The sequence below is a fragment of the Mobula birostris genome, chromosome 13 (genome assembly GCF_030028105.1).
Source record: "Mobula birostris isolate sMobBir1 chromosome 13, sMobBir1.hap1, whole genome shotgun sequence".
Classification (NCBI taxonomy): Eukaryota; Metazoa; Chordata; class Chondrichthyes; order Myliobatiformes; family Myliobatidae; genus Mobula; species Mobula birostris.
Genome location: NC_092382.1, coordinates 50,102,337 through 50,119,562, shown reverse-complemented (window position 1 = coordinate 50,119,562; position 17,226 = coordinate 50,102,337). Strand labels below are relative to the sequence as shown.

Genomic DNA, 17,226 nt, shown 5'->3' with positions numbered 1-17,226 from the left:
AAATATAATCCTGCTTAAAATATTAAAGAAATGTGCCATATTTAACTTTGTGCCTTTTGGAAATCAGGTCATCTTTTACTCGCTTAGCTATTCACAGTAACAGAAATTTAACCAGGGGCGCCCAAACATTTGCATGCCACTGTATATATCCTGTGCCTTCCGAATTGCTTCCAGAAATTCCTGCCATTGCTGCTCTGTTTTTATCCTGCCCATGTTCTTTTCAAATTAATTTTGACCAATTTATCTCTCATGCCTCTCTAATTTTCTTTAATTCCACATCTGACTTTAGCTTCTCCTTCTCCAATGTCAGGGTGAATTTGATCATATAAAGATCACTTTCCCTTAAGGGTTCTTTGAACTTAAGTGTCCTCATTAATTCCGCTTCATTACAACACCCAATCCAGAATAGCTCATCCCCAAGTGGGCTCAACCATGAGCTGCTCTAAAAAAGCATCTTGTTGGCATTCTAGGAATTCCTCCTCTTGAGACCAACACCATCCTAATTTTCCTAATCACCTGCAAGACAAACCCCATGACTATTATAACATTGCCCTTTTGTCACGCACTTTCTATCTCCCATTGTAACTTGTGGACCACATACTTACTACTGTTTGGAGATCTCCATACAATTCCCATCAGGGATTTTTTTTTTACATGTGCTGTTCCTTAATTCTACCCACAGATTCCACACATTCCAACCCTATGCCAACTATTTCTAATGATTTTATTTACTATTTTACCAACAGATCCACACAACCCCACTACCAGCTTGTTTTTGGCTTGTTCTTTCAAGAAGCATATAAGTATCTGGGAAACAAGTGGACCTGCAGATGCTAGAAATCTAGAGAACTACACACAAAGTGCTGGAGGAGCTCAGCATGTCAGGCAGCATCTATGGATGGGAATCAACATTTCAGGCCAAGACCCTTTATCGGGACTCTTGATACCCACGTCTCTGGAATATCAACGAGCAAAGAAAATAGAAAGTCGTGTGAAATCAGGAAAACCTTTGACAAAATTTAGTTCAAGGCTTAAAAAAACCCTGCCAAACAGAGCTCAATAGTTAACAAATACAACGAAGGCAATAAACACTTTCATCAATACCAACATTAGCTTTTTTAAAGTGAAAATATCTTCGTCCCATTTCAATCAGTAAAATTTATAAAGATAAATAAGAACTTTGGAAAACTTTAGAAAAGACTATTTACACTAAACCCACTTAGATTAACACTACCTTGGACAGAAGAAGGAAGTGAAATAACACACATTAAAAAAAAAAATCACACAACAGTCAGATAAAACTTCTAAGTACGAGGGGTGATTGATAAATTCATGGCCTAAGGTAGAAGGAGATGAGTTATACAGCCCTCGTTACATGCACATGCAGTTCAACTCTTTGAGTGATTATGCAGAAAGTTTGAAGATAAGAACTCATCAGGGGTAATTGACAGGTTTGTGCCCAAGGTAGAAGGAAATGAGTTATTAACTTCAAACTTTCCGCATAATCACAAAGAGCTGACCTGCATGTGCACGTAACGAGAGCTGTATAACTCATCTCCTTCCAGCTTAGGCCATGAACTCATCAATCGCCCATCTGCGGACACTTTCTGGAGGTCCAAGATCCGTGTGCTCCACGACTGCTGGACTAAGTGTGTAGGAGGGGACTATGTTGAAAAATAAATGTGCTCGGTTTTCTAAAATTGACTCCTACCCGAGGCTGCGAACATATCAATCACCCCTCATATATATTTTCATCAAAAATGAACAGGATTCATCACTCCCTGTGTGTATATGCAATCGTGTAAGAAATACAGACCAGAAAACTTCAATGAGAGGTCAAATCAGAAAAATGAAACATCACTATGGAAGTATGACCCTCCATGGGAGACATCCCAATGATCTGAGCAGACGGGATGGTGACAAGGAAGCATCGAGCACCTGACTGAGAGTTGGAGACCTCTTCCCAGAAACAGAGGGGTTCCTTCCAGAAATACAGGACAAGGTGGTTAACAAAAGGAAAAAAAAAATCAAAAACACATGAAATATAAACAAACAAGGCAGCAAGTGCAGAAAATGCCAAGAGAAACCAGACACAATCCAACACATTTCAGGATCCTGCAGCAGTTTAACTCAATCTAATTACTTACAAAGGTACAATCAAGTGGCAAATATCATTCATCAAAATCTTGCTTTAAAATACAAACTCATGAACGCCCTCCATCAATTCGTAAAGGCACCATAAATTCAAGCCAGATCCAGAAAATCTGACAAATTATATGATAATCAATACATTATTTCAGATAGGACAATCCATAATAACCATCCGGATATAATACTACAGGATAAACAAGCAGGAACAACTCTCTCAATAGATAAAACCATTCCCAACACACCCTCACCACGGGTATTAACCGAATTATTTTCTCTGTCAATCAGCTTCCAAATGTTGCTACTCTGTCATTCGTTACCACACCCCGCTGCTGATTCCCTTCTCCTCATCATACGTTCTTACCCTGACCATCGTCCAGAGCCCCAAACTCTGCCCTGTGCAGACCCGCCGCTGGTTTCTGACCCTGCTCCACTGAACATCCAACTGGTGGTTTCCCATTCTGCTTTCAGTCTTTAGAGGACAGTGGTGTTTCCTAACAACCCTATACAAGCAGAGAAAATGACCCATAATGTGGAAATCAGCCATCAATAAGGACGTTAACTACCAATGTTATTCTTCCTCAGCCCAGAGATTTGAGGGGCGAAGTACATCTCAGACAGAACTGCAGTCAGCTCGACTTCTTCAGTCTGCAGAAAATTCAAGGGAAACCAATTCACCCACAGAGTGGTGACTGTTTGGAACCCATAAGCACAGGGAGAGCGAGAGATGAACAACAGGGCAGGATTTCAAAGGACCGTCGTGGAACTGAATCACTGGCGGGGTCCAGCCGGCCTGAGTCGACTCTCTACTGTACACTAGGTGTATTATAAATTCACCAAGTACCGGAGACAGAGTTTAAAATAGAACTGATTTATTTGTCTCAGATCCAAAATATTAAACTCCAGTCCCATTAAAGGTGAATATGTAGCTGATGAAACTCCTCCCATGCCCAGTGACCAGGGTGCAGAACTGGGTGTGGGGAGCAGCAGCAATTATTGCAGAGTTCAGCACCGGCAGTCACTCCCGAAATTGCATTCAGCACAATGATGGACAAATATCCAGCATGCAGCTTAATCAAACTTTCTCCCCAGTGTGAACCCGGTAGTGTGTCACAAGTGTAACACGCTGTAAGGTTTCACTGCTAAAGTAACGGCCTCTCTGTAATGTTTCACTGCTGAGGTAATGGTTTCTCTGTAGCAGCAATGTTTAGGTTATGACTAGAGATAACAGGGTTTTGGAGTGTGGGGCTATCCAATGACAGAAATGTTCTTCCTTGTGAGTCTGGAAGAGAGATTTTCATGGTCTTTTGCTGGGGAGAGATGAGAAGACGTGAATGGAGAGAGTGGGCCCATTTTCTTTTTTTTTTTGTTTTCTTTACTAACCCTACAGTCAAAGTAAGAATTTTAAATCTCATTCATTTAATCACATATTGTGTACTGTTTGTTATTTTGGGGTACTGATTTGTAACAGAGGACACATCACACAGCATCCACCAAAATGAGATTTCATAAGTTTTGCCCGGCTGATGGGCTATCACCCCCTATATTAAGCTGCTAGCCGAAGCGAGAGTTACATAAGGTTACATTACTGAGTGAATCGCTTTCCATATTCACAGCAGGTGATCAGCCTCTACCCACTGTGAACTTGCTGGTGTCTCTGTAGTTGAGATGATCGAGTGAATCCCTTCCCACACACTGAGCAGGTGAACGGCCTCTCCCCAGTGTGAACTGACTGGTGTGTCAGTAGGCGAGATGACCGAGTGAATCCCTTCCCACAGTCTGAGCAGGTGAATGGCCTCTCCCTGGTGTGAACAGACTGGTGTGCTTGTAGGCTATCTAACTGTGTGAACCCCTTCCCACACTCTGAGCAGGTGAATGGCCTCTCCCCAGTGTGAACTCGCTGATGTACCTTCAGATGAGATGACGAAGTGAATCCTTTCCCACAGGTTGAGCAGGTGAATGGCCTCTCTCCGGTGTGAACTCGCTGATGTACCTTCAGTTGAGATAATTCAGTGAATCCCTTCCCACAGTTTGAGCAGGTGAATGGCCTCTCTCCAGTGTGAACTCGCTGATGTACCTTCAGATGAGATGATTCAGTGAATCCCTTCCCACAGTCTGCGCAGGTGAATGGCCTCTCCCCAGTGTGAACTGACTGGTGTCTCAGTAGGTGAGAAGATTTAGTGAATCCCTTCCCACAGTCCGAGCAGGTGAATGGCCACTCTCCGGTGTGAACTGACTGGTGTCTCAGTAACTGAGATGACAAAGAGAATCCCTTCCCACAGTCTGAGCAGGTAAACGGCCTCTCTCCAGTGTGAACATGCTGATGTATCTTTAGTTGGGATGACCGAGTGAAGGTCTTCCCACAGTCTGAGCAGGTGAATGGCCTCTCCCCAGTTTGAACTCGCTGGTGAGCCATTAGGTCAGACGACTGAGTGAATCCTTCCCCAAAAATTCAGCATATAACCAGCGTCTGCCCAGTGTGAACTGACTGGTGTGTCCACAGGTGGGAAGACCGAATGAATCCCTTCTCACACACAAAACAGGTGAATGTCCTTGTCCCAGTGTGAACTTGCTGATGTACCTTCAGTTGAGATGACCGACTGATCCATTCCTACTGTCTGAGCAAATGAATGGGCTCCCCACTGTGTAAAATGACGGGCGTGCCAGCAGGTCAGATGATCGAGTGAATCCCTTGCTCCACTTATTAAATGTCTGGACAGAGACAGCAAAACTGGTGTGTTGTGTTCAAGATTCCCGGAAACAAATTCCTCGTCATTTTTAACCTGCAAAAAAGATTTACAAAACCGATCAATGGGTGTAGGACAACATTTCAGATGAGATCACTTGATTTGTCAAGGTGTGAACTGACATCACACTGTTACTGTGAGGTTCAACCCAAGTTAGAGGGAGAAATCATCTTCTAAATGGGCACAATGCTGGTATCTGGAATGACCATCAAATTCTGATGCTCTTCCTGAATGAATAGGGCATTTCTGTCATCTCCAGTCTGTGACCTGGCTCAGTTTGACTCTCTCCATTAGTATTATTCCCTGTTCTCAGTGATCTGAATGGGTGTCTGGCCCCACAGTAATTGAAACACTCTCACACAAATAGCTGGCAGTGTATTCCACACGCCCACCACTCTCTGTGTGAAAAAACTTACCCCTGACATCCACTCGGTATCTATTTCCAAGCAGCTTACAACTATGCCCCCTCGTGTTAGCCATTTCAGCCCTGGGAAAAAACCTCCAGCTATCCACACAATCAATGCCCCTCATCATCTTATACACCTGAAAAAGGCTCCAAACATAAACAAGGAAATTATACATTGCTTTGAGGATTTGTTCAAAGTATACAAAATTATGAAGGTATAGACAGGGTAAATGCAAGCAGCTTTTTCCACTGCGGTTGGGTGAGATGACAACCAGAGGTCATGGGTAAGTGGGGAAGGTGAAATTTTAACGGGAACATGTGTAAAAGCTCTGTACTGAAATGGTCGTGAGAGTGTGGAATGAGATGCCAGCAGAAGTGGTGAATATGAGCTCAGCTTCACCATTTCAAAAAAGTTCAGATGGGGGTAGGGGTATGGAGGGCGATGGTCCTGGTGCAGATTGGTGCATTAGACAGCTTAAATAGTTTTTTTTGGCATTGACTAGATGGGCCAAATAGCCTGTTTCCTTACTGAACTTCTCCATGTTTCCATGACAGAGAAGCTGGCCAAACTTGTTTGGAAGGGATACAGTAGGAGTGACAACGGAGCAGCAATGGCTGGAGTTTCTGGGAGCAATTGGGGAGGTGAGTGATCGATACATCCCAAAGAAGTGGACGCATTGGAAAGGCAGGAGGACACAACCGTGGCTGAAATGAGAAGCCAAAGCCAACACCAACATAAAAGCCAAAGAGAGGGCAAACAAAAGAGCAAAAACTATTGGGAAACTTTTAGAAACCTACTGAAGACGACTAAAACAAAGTCGGATGAGCTCAGCGGGTGGAATTATGATATTGTAGTCATTAATGAGTCTTGGTAGCACCCAACAGTCTGAGGCATTTAGAGGAACAAAATATCTGGGGCCTCAATATCTCTTGAAAACCAAGGTTCCCTGCACCAGTTACCTTTCAACTTTTATTTTAGCAGGCACCTACAAACTCCACACACTCAAACTTTCACTTCTGAAGGCCTCCCACTTACCAAGTACTCCTTTGCCAGAAAACAGCCTGTCCCAATCCATACTTGTCAGATCCTTTCTGATACCATCAAAATTGACCTTTGTCCAATTTAGAATCTCAACCCGTGGTCCAGACCTCCCTTTTTCCATATTTGCTTTGAATTTCATGGCATTATGATCACTAATTTCTGCCACCAGTCCTGGATCATTTCCTAACAGCTTATTGCACACTTCTACGTCGGGAATTCTACGTACTGATTAAGGGCACATTTGACAAACTCAAACCCATCTAGTCCTTTTACAGTATGGGAGTCCCAGTCAATATATGGAAAGTTAAAATCAGTTACTGAATCAACCTTTGTTTCTTGGCATGGTCTGCGATCTCTCTACAAATTTGTTCCTCTAAATCCCTCGGACTGTTGTGTACAACCAAGTCCCAATAATGGCTACAACATCATAATTCCCTGTCCTGAGCTCATCTGGCTTTCCTACAATGTGATATACACAGCTCAACACATTCATTACACCACACTCAACCATTTGATTGCTGACTCTGTCTGAAGTCTCAACAACATCTGACTGGTGTCAAGAAAACAACCTCTCTCTGATCGTCACAAAAACAAAGGAGCTGATTGTGGACAACAGGAGGAATGGAGACAGGCTAACCCCTATTGACATCAATCGATCTGGGGTTGAGAGGGTGAACAGCTTTAAGTTCCTCGGCATAAACATCACCAAGGATCTCACATTGTCTGTACATACCCGCTGTGTGGTGAAGAAAGCACAACAGCTCCTCTTTCACTTCAGATGGTTGAAGAAGCTTGGGATGGGGCACCAAATGCTCAGAACTTTCTAGAGTTACACAATTGCGAGCATCTTGACTGCTGAATTAAGGCCTGGTATGGGAACTGTACTTCCCTTAATCGCAGGAACCTGCAGAGAGTGGTGCGGACAGCCCAGAGCATCTGCAGATGTGAACTTCCCACTATTCAGGACATTTACAGAGACAGGTGTGGAAAAAGGGCCCAAAGGATACTGGGGACCCAATTCACCACAACCACAAACTGTTCCTGCTGCTACCAGCCAGGAAACGGTACCACAGCAAAAGGACCAACAGGCTCTGGGACATCATCTTCTACCAGGCCATCAGACTGATTAATTCATGCTGATACAACTGCATTTCTGTGTTATATTGACTGCCCTATGTACAAACTATTTATTATAAATTACTCTAAATTACACATTGCACATTTAGACGGAGACGTAACATAAAGATTTCTACTCCTCATGTATAAGAAGGATGTATGTAATAAAGTTAATTCAATTCACCCTCTCCACTATCTGTTCTGTCATTCTGGCTCCCATTCCCCCTGCAATTTATTTCAACCACATCATCTCTCCCCGCGAAATAGCACGAGCAAGCCTTACCCCTGCACTAGGATATTAGTCCCGTCTTGTTCTGTTCCCCTAACTAACAAATCCTCTGTCACCCCTTTGACTTTCCTCTGCCAGGTAATACCCCACCAACATTTTCTAAAGTGGTCTACCTGTTGTTGTGCGGGATAGCATCAAGAGTACTCTGCGATGGCTATCGAACCTCCTTCCCCTTCCTGACTCTCACCCAGTTTCCTGTGTCCTGCACCTTGGGTGTAACTCACCTCTCTTCATGTCATATCTATCACCCCCTCCAACTCCTGGATGATCCAGAATTCATCCGTTTCAAGTTCCAACTCCTTAGAGTGCAGTGTTACAAGCTGCAGCTGGATGCACATCTTGTAGGTGAGGACATCAGGGACACTGGAGGTCTCCCCACCTTACCACCAATGTCCCCTCTGATTTGTAATGACCAGTGTGCACATAAATCTTGTACTGTGCATTTTTATACCCAGTGACAACATGTGCACAGTGAATTTTATATAGAGAGGTACTCATTTTAACAGCTGGCAAATCACTGTCGATAAGAACTTTGATCTCCTCTGCGTTCGATCAAGTTCACCTGCTCTCTCACACAACCTATGTATCCGGCCTGTAACAGGTAGTTGAAGGATTTTCTCACCAGAGCTTTTGCACATTGTCCATATGTGGTTTGCTTGCTAAATTATGCTTTAAAAAGTCAGATTTCCAAATATCACTCCACTTCTTCCCACTTGTAAATTCTCCAGCAACTTTTGCATTGCCACAATACACACAGGTAACACCAGTTTCTGTATTGGACATAAATATTTCCCCTGAATCCTCCAGAGGAATTGAGGATATATAAAAAATTCATTTTGAACCTATGTAACCACTGGCTAAACGAATAATTGGGACTGAATAGGATTTTTTGAACTGAAGTAATCTCTGTCTTCAGCAGTTAGCTAAGGCAGGCTCATTAGCATTTCTCTGCGGCTTGTAGACAGACACACTGAGAGCTGAAAGCATTTTTCATTGGACCCTTGTTAGATGATAACATTATATATTGTAAACACGAGGAATTCAAGCAACACACATCAAAGTTGCTGGTGAATGCAGCAGGCCAGGCAGCATCTGTAGGAAGAGGTACAGTCAACGTTTCGGACCGAGACCCTTCGTCAGGACTAACTGAAGGAAGAGCTAGTAAGAGATTTGAAAGTGGGAGGGGGAGAAGGAGATCCAAAATGGTAGGAGAAGACAGGAGGTGGAGGGATGGAGCCAAGAGCTGGACAGGTGATTGGCAAAAGGGATATGAGAGGATCATGGGACAGGAGGTCCGGGGAGAAAGACAACGCTGTGGGGGGGGAACCCAGAGGATGGGCAAGAGGTATAGTCAGAGGGACAGAGGGAGAAAAAGGAGAGTGAGAGAAAGAACGTGTGTATATAAATAAATAACGAATGGGGTATGAGGGGGAGGTGGGGCATTAGCGGAAGTTAGACAAGTCGTGTTCATGCCATCAGGTTGGAGGCTACCCAGACGGAATATAAGGTGTTGTTCCTCTCATCTGAGTGTGGCTTCATCTTTACAGTAGAGGAGGCCGTGGATAGACATATCAGAATGGGAATGGGATGTGGAATTAAAATGTGTGGCTGAATGTGTGATCGTTTTGCTGAACACCTACGCTCTGTCTGCCAGAGAAAGCAGGATCTCCCAGTGGCCAGGATTTCACCCTGGACACTGGGTACTACTCCCTTGCCAGGTGAACATTTTTCATGTCTATAAGTTGATTTTATTGAATTGCCCAGAGTACATTGCTATAGATATTGCTTAGTTATTATAGACGTGCTTAGTAGATGGATTGAAGCTATTCCAACTACCAGTAATGCTGCTATGACTGTTGTGAAGGTATTATTACAGGAAATAATTCCCAGGTACGGCCTGCCAGAGATGCTGAGCTCTGACAATGGCCCACACTTTGTGGCGAAAGTAAACAAAGAGGTATGTAACAAACTAGTTACCAAACACCAGTTCCAGCGTGTACACCACCCACAGGCTGCTGGCATAGTGGAGAGAACCAAAGGCAAGTAAATTGGCCGAACTAACGGCGGAGACTGGACTCACTTGGTTGAAGGTCCCACCGTCACCCCTATTCCACATGAGGGTTACCCCACAGGGGAAACAGGGTTGTCACCAGCTGAAATCATTTATGGATGGCCCATGAGGACACCCTGGGGACCAAGACCTTGTGTACCATTGCTCCCAGAAAGTCTACCAGCAAAGTTGGATATGCATACCCCTGGAGAAGAGATGGGGAAATACATATGCCAACTAACCGAAATTCTCCAAGCATCATATTCACAGGTACAACAGGCTTACAAGGAGGAGAACTACCCCACAGAGAGGAGTGACTATCCCACCATAGAACCTGGGAATTTTGTCCTGATCAAGAACTGGGATTGAGGGAAACTCAGACCTCGCTGGAGAGGACCATATCAGGTGTTACTGACCACTCCCACGGCTGTGAAACTGAAGGGGCAATCTCGGTGGATACATCAAACAGACAGCAAACGTGTTACTGAAGGAACTGAGTAGAATGACTCTCTCGGACTAAAGAAAAATGTATTGGTTGATAGTGGTGTTTGTGTTTATGACTTTGAGAGGGCTCACCCCAGCATCTGGGGTCCCCCATGTTAACACCTTTTTGTCTCTCTGTCACACCTACGCCAAACAGATAGAACTGGGGTCCTACAACAGGAATTCTGCAGATGCTGGAAATTCAAGCAACACACATCAAAGTTGCTGGTGAACGCAGCAGGCCAGGCAGCATCTCTAGGAAGAGGTGCAGTCGACATTTCAGGCCGAGACCCTTCGTCAGGACTATCTGAAGGAAGAGTGAGTAAGGGATTAAACTGGGGGCCTGCTGGGTTTGTACCAAAATTCCCCAGCATGGTAAAACTATGATTCCAATGTCAGTAATCCCGCTCAACCAGAGTGAGGAACTCTCAGCCTGGGCTTTCTCAAATAACACACAGGGAAGTGAGGTGAGGAACTGTGGTCCAGTCAGAGATGACTGTGGATGTCAGTGTTCTGAGGGATGGTATCTCTCAAACAGAACTTCCTGTACTGGGAAACATGCATCCTGGCCATACTTGCAGGTGCCCAGCAGCGGAGAAGCTGAGACTGAGCGATTTTGGATGATCACTTTTCTCTCCTATGGAGTAGCCAGGAATTCACGAGAGATAATCAGTTTGGCTACAGCACTTGAGGAGCTGGCCACAATACTGCAGGGGCCCTGACAGAAACACAGGCCCAAGTAACAGAAATATCCACTGAAATGATTGCAATCCGGCAGACAGTCTGACAGAATCGTAAGGCTTTAGGTTTTATCCTGGCTGAGAAAGGGGAAACCTGTGCTATTATTGCCACAGAATGCTGCACCTATATCCTTGATGAGTCTACTAACATTACATCCCTCTCCGAGCACACTGACAAGGAGACTGACAGTATCAAGAGAGTAGAGCAGGATTTACACGGATTCACCGAAGGGTCGAAATGGTGGTCTTCGAAGGCCTGTTCGGTAATATGTGGGGCGAGATATTGCATTATGGCCTAATAGTTGCACATATTATTGTTATAATTACTGATGTCTGCTGTTTTTACCCACTGATGAGTCAGTGCTGTACTCGGTTGCTTTCTCTGTAAAAATGACTGCTTTTTTGATCATGTAATGATGAAAAGGAGGGAATGATAAAGTATGTAAAAGGGTTAACAATAGCAGCCTGTCTTCATGAAAGAAACTGCTGGTGGTGAACAGATGATGAACACGACAGACCAACTGAATAACTACTTTGGTTCTGTCTTCACTAAGGAGGACATAAATAATCTTCCGGAAATAGCAGGGGACAGAGGGTCTCGGGAGATGGAGGATCTGAGGGAAATACATGTTAGTAGGGAAGAGGTGTTTGGTAAATTGAAGGGATTAAAGACAGATAAATCCCCAGGGCCAGATGGTCTGCATCCCAGAATGCTAAAGGAAGTAGCCCAAGAAATAGTGGGTGAAATAGTGATAATTTTTCAAAACTCTTTAGTTTCTGGACTAGTTCCTGAGGATTGGAGGGTGTCTAATGTAACCCTGCTTTTAAAAAAGGAGGGAGAGAGAAACCGGGGAATTATAGACCGGTTAGCCTGACATCGGTGGTGGGGAAAATGCTAGAGACAGTTCTCAAAGATGTGATAGCAGCACATTTGGAAAGCGGTGAAATGATCGGACAAAGTCAGCATAGATTTGTGAAAGGAAAATCATGTCTGACGAATCTCATGGAATCTTTTGAGGATGTAGCTAGTAGAATGGACAGGGGAGAACCAGTGGATGTGGTATATTTGGATTTTCAAAAGGCTTTTGACTAGGTCCCACACAAGAAATTAGTGTGCAAACTTAAAGCACACGGTATTGGGGGTATGGTTTTGATGTGAATAGAGAATTGGTTGGCAGACAGGAAGCAGAGAGTGGGAATAAACGGGACCTTTTCAGAATGGCAGGCAGTGACTAGTGGGGTACCGCAAGGCTCAGTGCTGGGACCCCAGTTGTTTACAATATATATTAATGACTTGGACAAGGGAATTAAATGCAGCATCTCCAAGTTTGCAGATGGCACGAAGCTGGGCGGCAGTGTTAGATGTGAGGAAGATGCTAAGAGGAAGCAGGGTGACTTGGATAGGTTAGGTGAGTGGGCAAATTCATGGCAGATGCAATTTAATATGGATAAATGTGAGGATATCCAGTTTGGTGGCAAGAACAGGAAAACAGATTATTTTCTGACTGGTGGCTGATTAGGAAAAGGGGAGGTGCAACGAGACCTGGGTGTCATTATACACCAGTAATTGAAAGTGGGCATGCAGGTACAGCAGGCGGTGAAAAAGGCAAATGATGTGCTGGCATTCATAGCAAGAGGATTCGAGTACAGGAGCAGGGAGGTACCACTGCAGTTGTACAAGTCCTTGGTGAGACCACACGTGGAGTATTGTGTGCAGTTTTGGTCCCCTAATCTGAGGAAAGACATTCTTGCCATAGAGGGAGTACAAGGAAGGTTCATCAGATTGATTCCTGGCATAGCAGGACTTTCATATGATGAAAGACTGGATTGACTAGGCTTATACTCGTTGGAATTTAGAAGATTGAGGGGGACCTTACTGAAACATATAAAATTATAAAGGGATTGGACAGGCTAGATGCAGGAAGATTGCTCCCGATGTTGGGGAAGTCCAGAATGAGAGGTCAGAGTTTAAGGATGAAGGGGAAGCCTTTTAGGACCGAGATAAGGAAAAACTTCTTCACACAGAGAGTGGTGAATCTGTGGAATTCTCTGCCACAGGAAACAGTTGAGGCCAGTTCATTGGCTATACTTAAGAGGGATTTAGATATGGCCCTTGTGGCTAGAGGGATCAGGGGTTATGGAGGGAAGGCAGGTACAGGGTTCTGAGTTGGATGAGCAGCCATGATCGTACTGAATAGCGGTGCAGGCTTGAAGGGCCAAATGGCCCACTTCTGCACCTATTTTCTATGTTTCTAGATGTGCTAAGCCATGCTGAGCCATATTTCTTCTTGCGGGCCGCTAGCTAGGTTTTCAGGATGCTTAACTCCTTGGGCAAGCATGCGTAGAGATAGGACAACTTCAGTCTGTTTTGTGTGTGAAAGCTATTATGACTATTTTCTGATTACTTGGTCTCCCTACTCCTCCCATCCCACTACATATCCAAATTTCTCAAACAGATGTTAATATCTCTGACCTGTCGGGAATGAAAAGATTAAGTTTGGTACGACTAATATTCTGAGATGCGTGCATTCCATTCCAAGAAGTATTGCATAACAGAGTATGGGGAGAAAGGGACGTAGAAAGAGTGGGTGGAGGAGAGGGGGGAGGGGGAATGAGAAGGTTGGAGGAGTGGTATGAGACAGATGGAGAGGTGGGGAGGTGGAGGGAGGAGAAAGGGCGAGCGGTTTAACAGAGAGAATATGAAAGGAAAGAAAAAGGAAGGAGAGAGGCGAGAAAAAAGGAAGGGGAGAGACGATCTACAGATGAGAGAGCAAGGATTATCGCGAAGGCATAGACCGAGGGTGCTGAGAGAGAGATAGAGAGAGTGGCATTGAGCGGTACGGCGAGGGAGAGAGGGAAGACACAGAGCTTGAAGGACGGTTTATTATCTTCTTTACCTCTCTCCTCCCTTTTGTTGGCAAAATCTCTCACTTATCTCTGAACACTACCACTCTCTCTCCACACCTGTGTCCCTACAAAAGATAATGGGGCTCCATGTTGTTCATCTCGCAATCGACACCTCGTCTCTATTTGTCCAGCAATTTTGAATCCCACTGCCGCCTTTGCTGGCCAATTTGACAACACCCTTCCCGCTCCACAGCCTGGAGCTGTCCGGGCCTGTCCTCTGAGAGGGCGGGAAATCTCGGGACGGGGTTTGGAGACGAGATAGGGAGGGGGCAGCTCCTCCTCATAGCAAACTTCTTCCACGCGCGTTCCACAATTTGAGTACACCATGGCGTGAGTCGCACACGACCTCACCATCCCGTCAGTTATAACTTCCTCCCTCGGTAAAACTTCGGTCCAATTGGAATAGGCGACTTTTAGCAGCGACAGACACCACAAATGTTTCTGGCGGGATGTGGATCAGCAACCATTGCTCGTGAAATGAAACTCGTTTTTCAGCGTGGGCGAGGGGATTCAGGTGGCAACAGCTGCCCGGGTGGAAAAGCAAATATCTCTGAATGTCAGTGTTAACAAAATAATATTAATAAATTGTCCTAAATCGAGAAGCTCACTGAAAATCTATGACAGAAGTTGTTCTGATTTCCTCTGGGGGCAAATTGTCGAACGTGTTTGGTTTTGATTTCAGCAGAAAGGCGACTCCCTGTACCGGGGTAGGTGAGGGATGTTCCAGCTGAAACTCGTCCTGCACTGGGAAGCTCTGTTCTCACACAGGGTGGAGCTCAGAACCTTCCAGAACCCAGGATGGATCAAATCCACAGCCTGTGATTCGCTGAATTAAATAAAGAATCTCCGTCCCTTTGGTTGTGATTGAAGAGCAAGGAGGGAAATCGTGAGATTTACACGGAAATCCAGACAGGACCATAAGGCAGCCTTTGATATTCCTGTCTGTGTTTGCTCCACTTGCCGCAGTCCTCTCTCCTCCCGCGGTCGGACATGTCCCGGGCCGCCGAGGGTGTGCAGACCAGAACTGCGGCCGTGTGCGCGTATACCGGCTCAATCAGATCAGTGTATCTGTAATGAACGACGGAGACTATATAACCGAATAAGCTCGGGGGTAGCAGCTTGGACTGAAATCTCTGTGCATGGTAAGCACACCGCTCACCCGGGACGGCACTGAACTCCGTCCGGTTTCAACATCACAGTAAGTGTTGTCTCCGACTCTTCAGAGTTAAGGGGCGTTTATGGAGGGGCTCGGCTGTTTTCCGGACCGGGAAGGAATTCAGTGAGAGAAAGAAGCTCTGAAATGCTTAAGTTAACGAATGAATTATTTACCAAATGGGTTAGGGGAAACGATGTCGTTACCTTCAATCACAAACATAGTCCAGTCGGTTTCTACTGAGTCAGTGCAGAAGAAACTTTCACACCGATAGTGATATCCGAAATGTACCATAGGGCAGGGTGCCGTCTCCGATCTCCGACCTCTCTGTCTCTCTCTCTCTCTCTCTCTCTCACACACACACACACACACACACAGTAAAACTAACTTCTCAAAATAACAGAGATCCGTGAAATTTTACTGTGCGAATTGTCTCATTTCAGAATGCCGCAGATCGCTTTATGAAATTACATTAAAAATAATAATACTAAAGCCACAGATGATCGGATGTTGAGGTAAATTAAAATACTGGAAACTCACAAAGTCTGATAGCAATTGTAACAAGGAAACCTGCAGACTGCAGACACTAGGGAACTTTTTTATATATTATCCTGCACCAATAGTTTTTTCTTGTGTAACAGAAATATTTAAATACAGCTTTAAATTAGCTTTGTTCACAGTTGTATGTGAGGGCGGAATGTCGAACTGGCTTGCTTGTCTTCAGCCGTCAGACCGCTCCCTGCTCTGAGGAATGTCTGCGTGTCGGAGTCCGCCCGGTTGACAGGCAGCCACTTGCACACAGAAAATCGCGCTGTGAGTCTCACAGAACAGCAACACCGGCCCCTCCCCACAGCTACTAGCTGAACTTCACCTGATTGTCTGCTATGAATTTGGAAGAAAACGACTTGTAAATATATCCACACGGAAACTGAACATTCCATATAACCATATAACAATTACAGCTCGGAAACAGGCCATGTCGGCCCTTCTAGTCCGTGCCGAACTCTTACTCTCACCTATCCCACCGACCTGCACTCAGCCAATAACCCTTCATTCCTTTTCTGTCCATATAGCTGTCCAATTTAACTTTAAACAAAGACATCGAACCTGCCTCAACCACTTCTGCTGGAAGCTCTTTCCACACAGCTACCACTCCCGGAGTAAAGAAGTTTCCCCTCATGTTACCCCTAAACTTTTGTCCTTTAACTCTCAACTCATGTCCTCTTGTTTGAATCTCCCCCACTCTCAATGGGGGAAAAAAAAACTATCCACGTCAACTCTATCTATCCCCCTCATAATTTTACATACCGCCCTCAAGTCCACCCTCAACCTTCTACGTTCCAAAGAATAAAGACCTAACTGGTTCAACCTTTCTCTGTAACTTAGGTGATGAAACCCAGGTAACATTCTAGTAAATCTTCTCTGTACTCTCTCTATTTTGTTGACATCTTTCCTACAATTCGGTGACCAGAACTGTACACAATCCTTCAAGTTTGACCTCACCAATGCCTTGTACAATTTCAACATTACATGCCAACTCCTATACTCAATGCTCTGATTTATAAAGGCCAACGTGCCAAAAGCTTTCTTCACCACCCTATCCACATGAGATTCCACCTTCGGGTAACTATGCACCATTATTCCTAGATCCCTCTGTCCTACTGCATTCTTCAATGCCCTACCATTTGCCAAATATGTCCTATTTTGATTACTGCTACGAGAATATAGCACCTCACATTTATCAGCATTAAACTCCATCTGCCATCTTTCAACCAACTCTTCTAAATGGCCTAAATCTCTCTGCAAGCTTTGAAAACCTACTTCATTATCCACAACTCCACCTATCTTAGTATCATCTGCATGCTTACTCATCCAATTTACCACCCTATCATCCAGATCATTAAAGTATATGACAAATAATATTGGACCCAGAACAGATCCCTGAGGCACACCTCTAGTCACCGTCCTCCAATCTGACACACAGTTATCTACCACTACTCTCTGGCGTCTCCTATCTAGCCACTATTGAATCTATGTTACTACTTCGATATTAATACCTAACGATTGAACCTTCCTAAGCAACCTTCCATGTGGGACCTTGTCAAAGGCCTTACTGAAGTCCATGTAGACAACATCCATCGCTTT

At 44.7% G+C, this 17,226-nt stretch overlaps 1 protein-coding gene across 1 annotated transcript in view; it reads right to left on the bottom strand.

Annotated features, from left to right (window-relative positions):
• Window positions 1-4,636, bottom strand: part of LOC140206828 (uncharacterized) — a 49,038-nt gene extending 44,402 nt beyond the window's left edge. Inside the window, exon 1 of the mRNA XM_072275071.1 lies at window positions 3,794-4,636. Within this exon, the coding sequence (XP_072131172.1) occupies window positions 3,794-4,564 (771 nt within the window). The 5' untranslated portion in view covers window positions 4,565-4,636. The remainder of the gene's footprint in view (window positions 1-3,793) is intronic.
• Window positions 4,637-17,226: the final 12,590 nt, after the last annotated feature.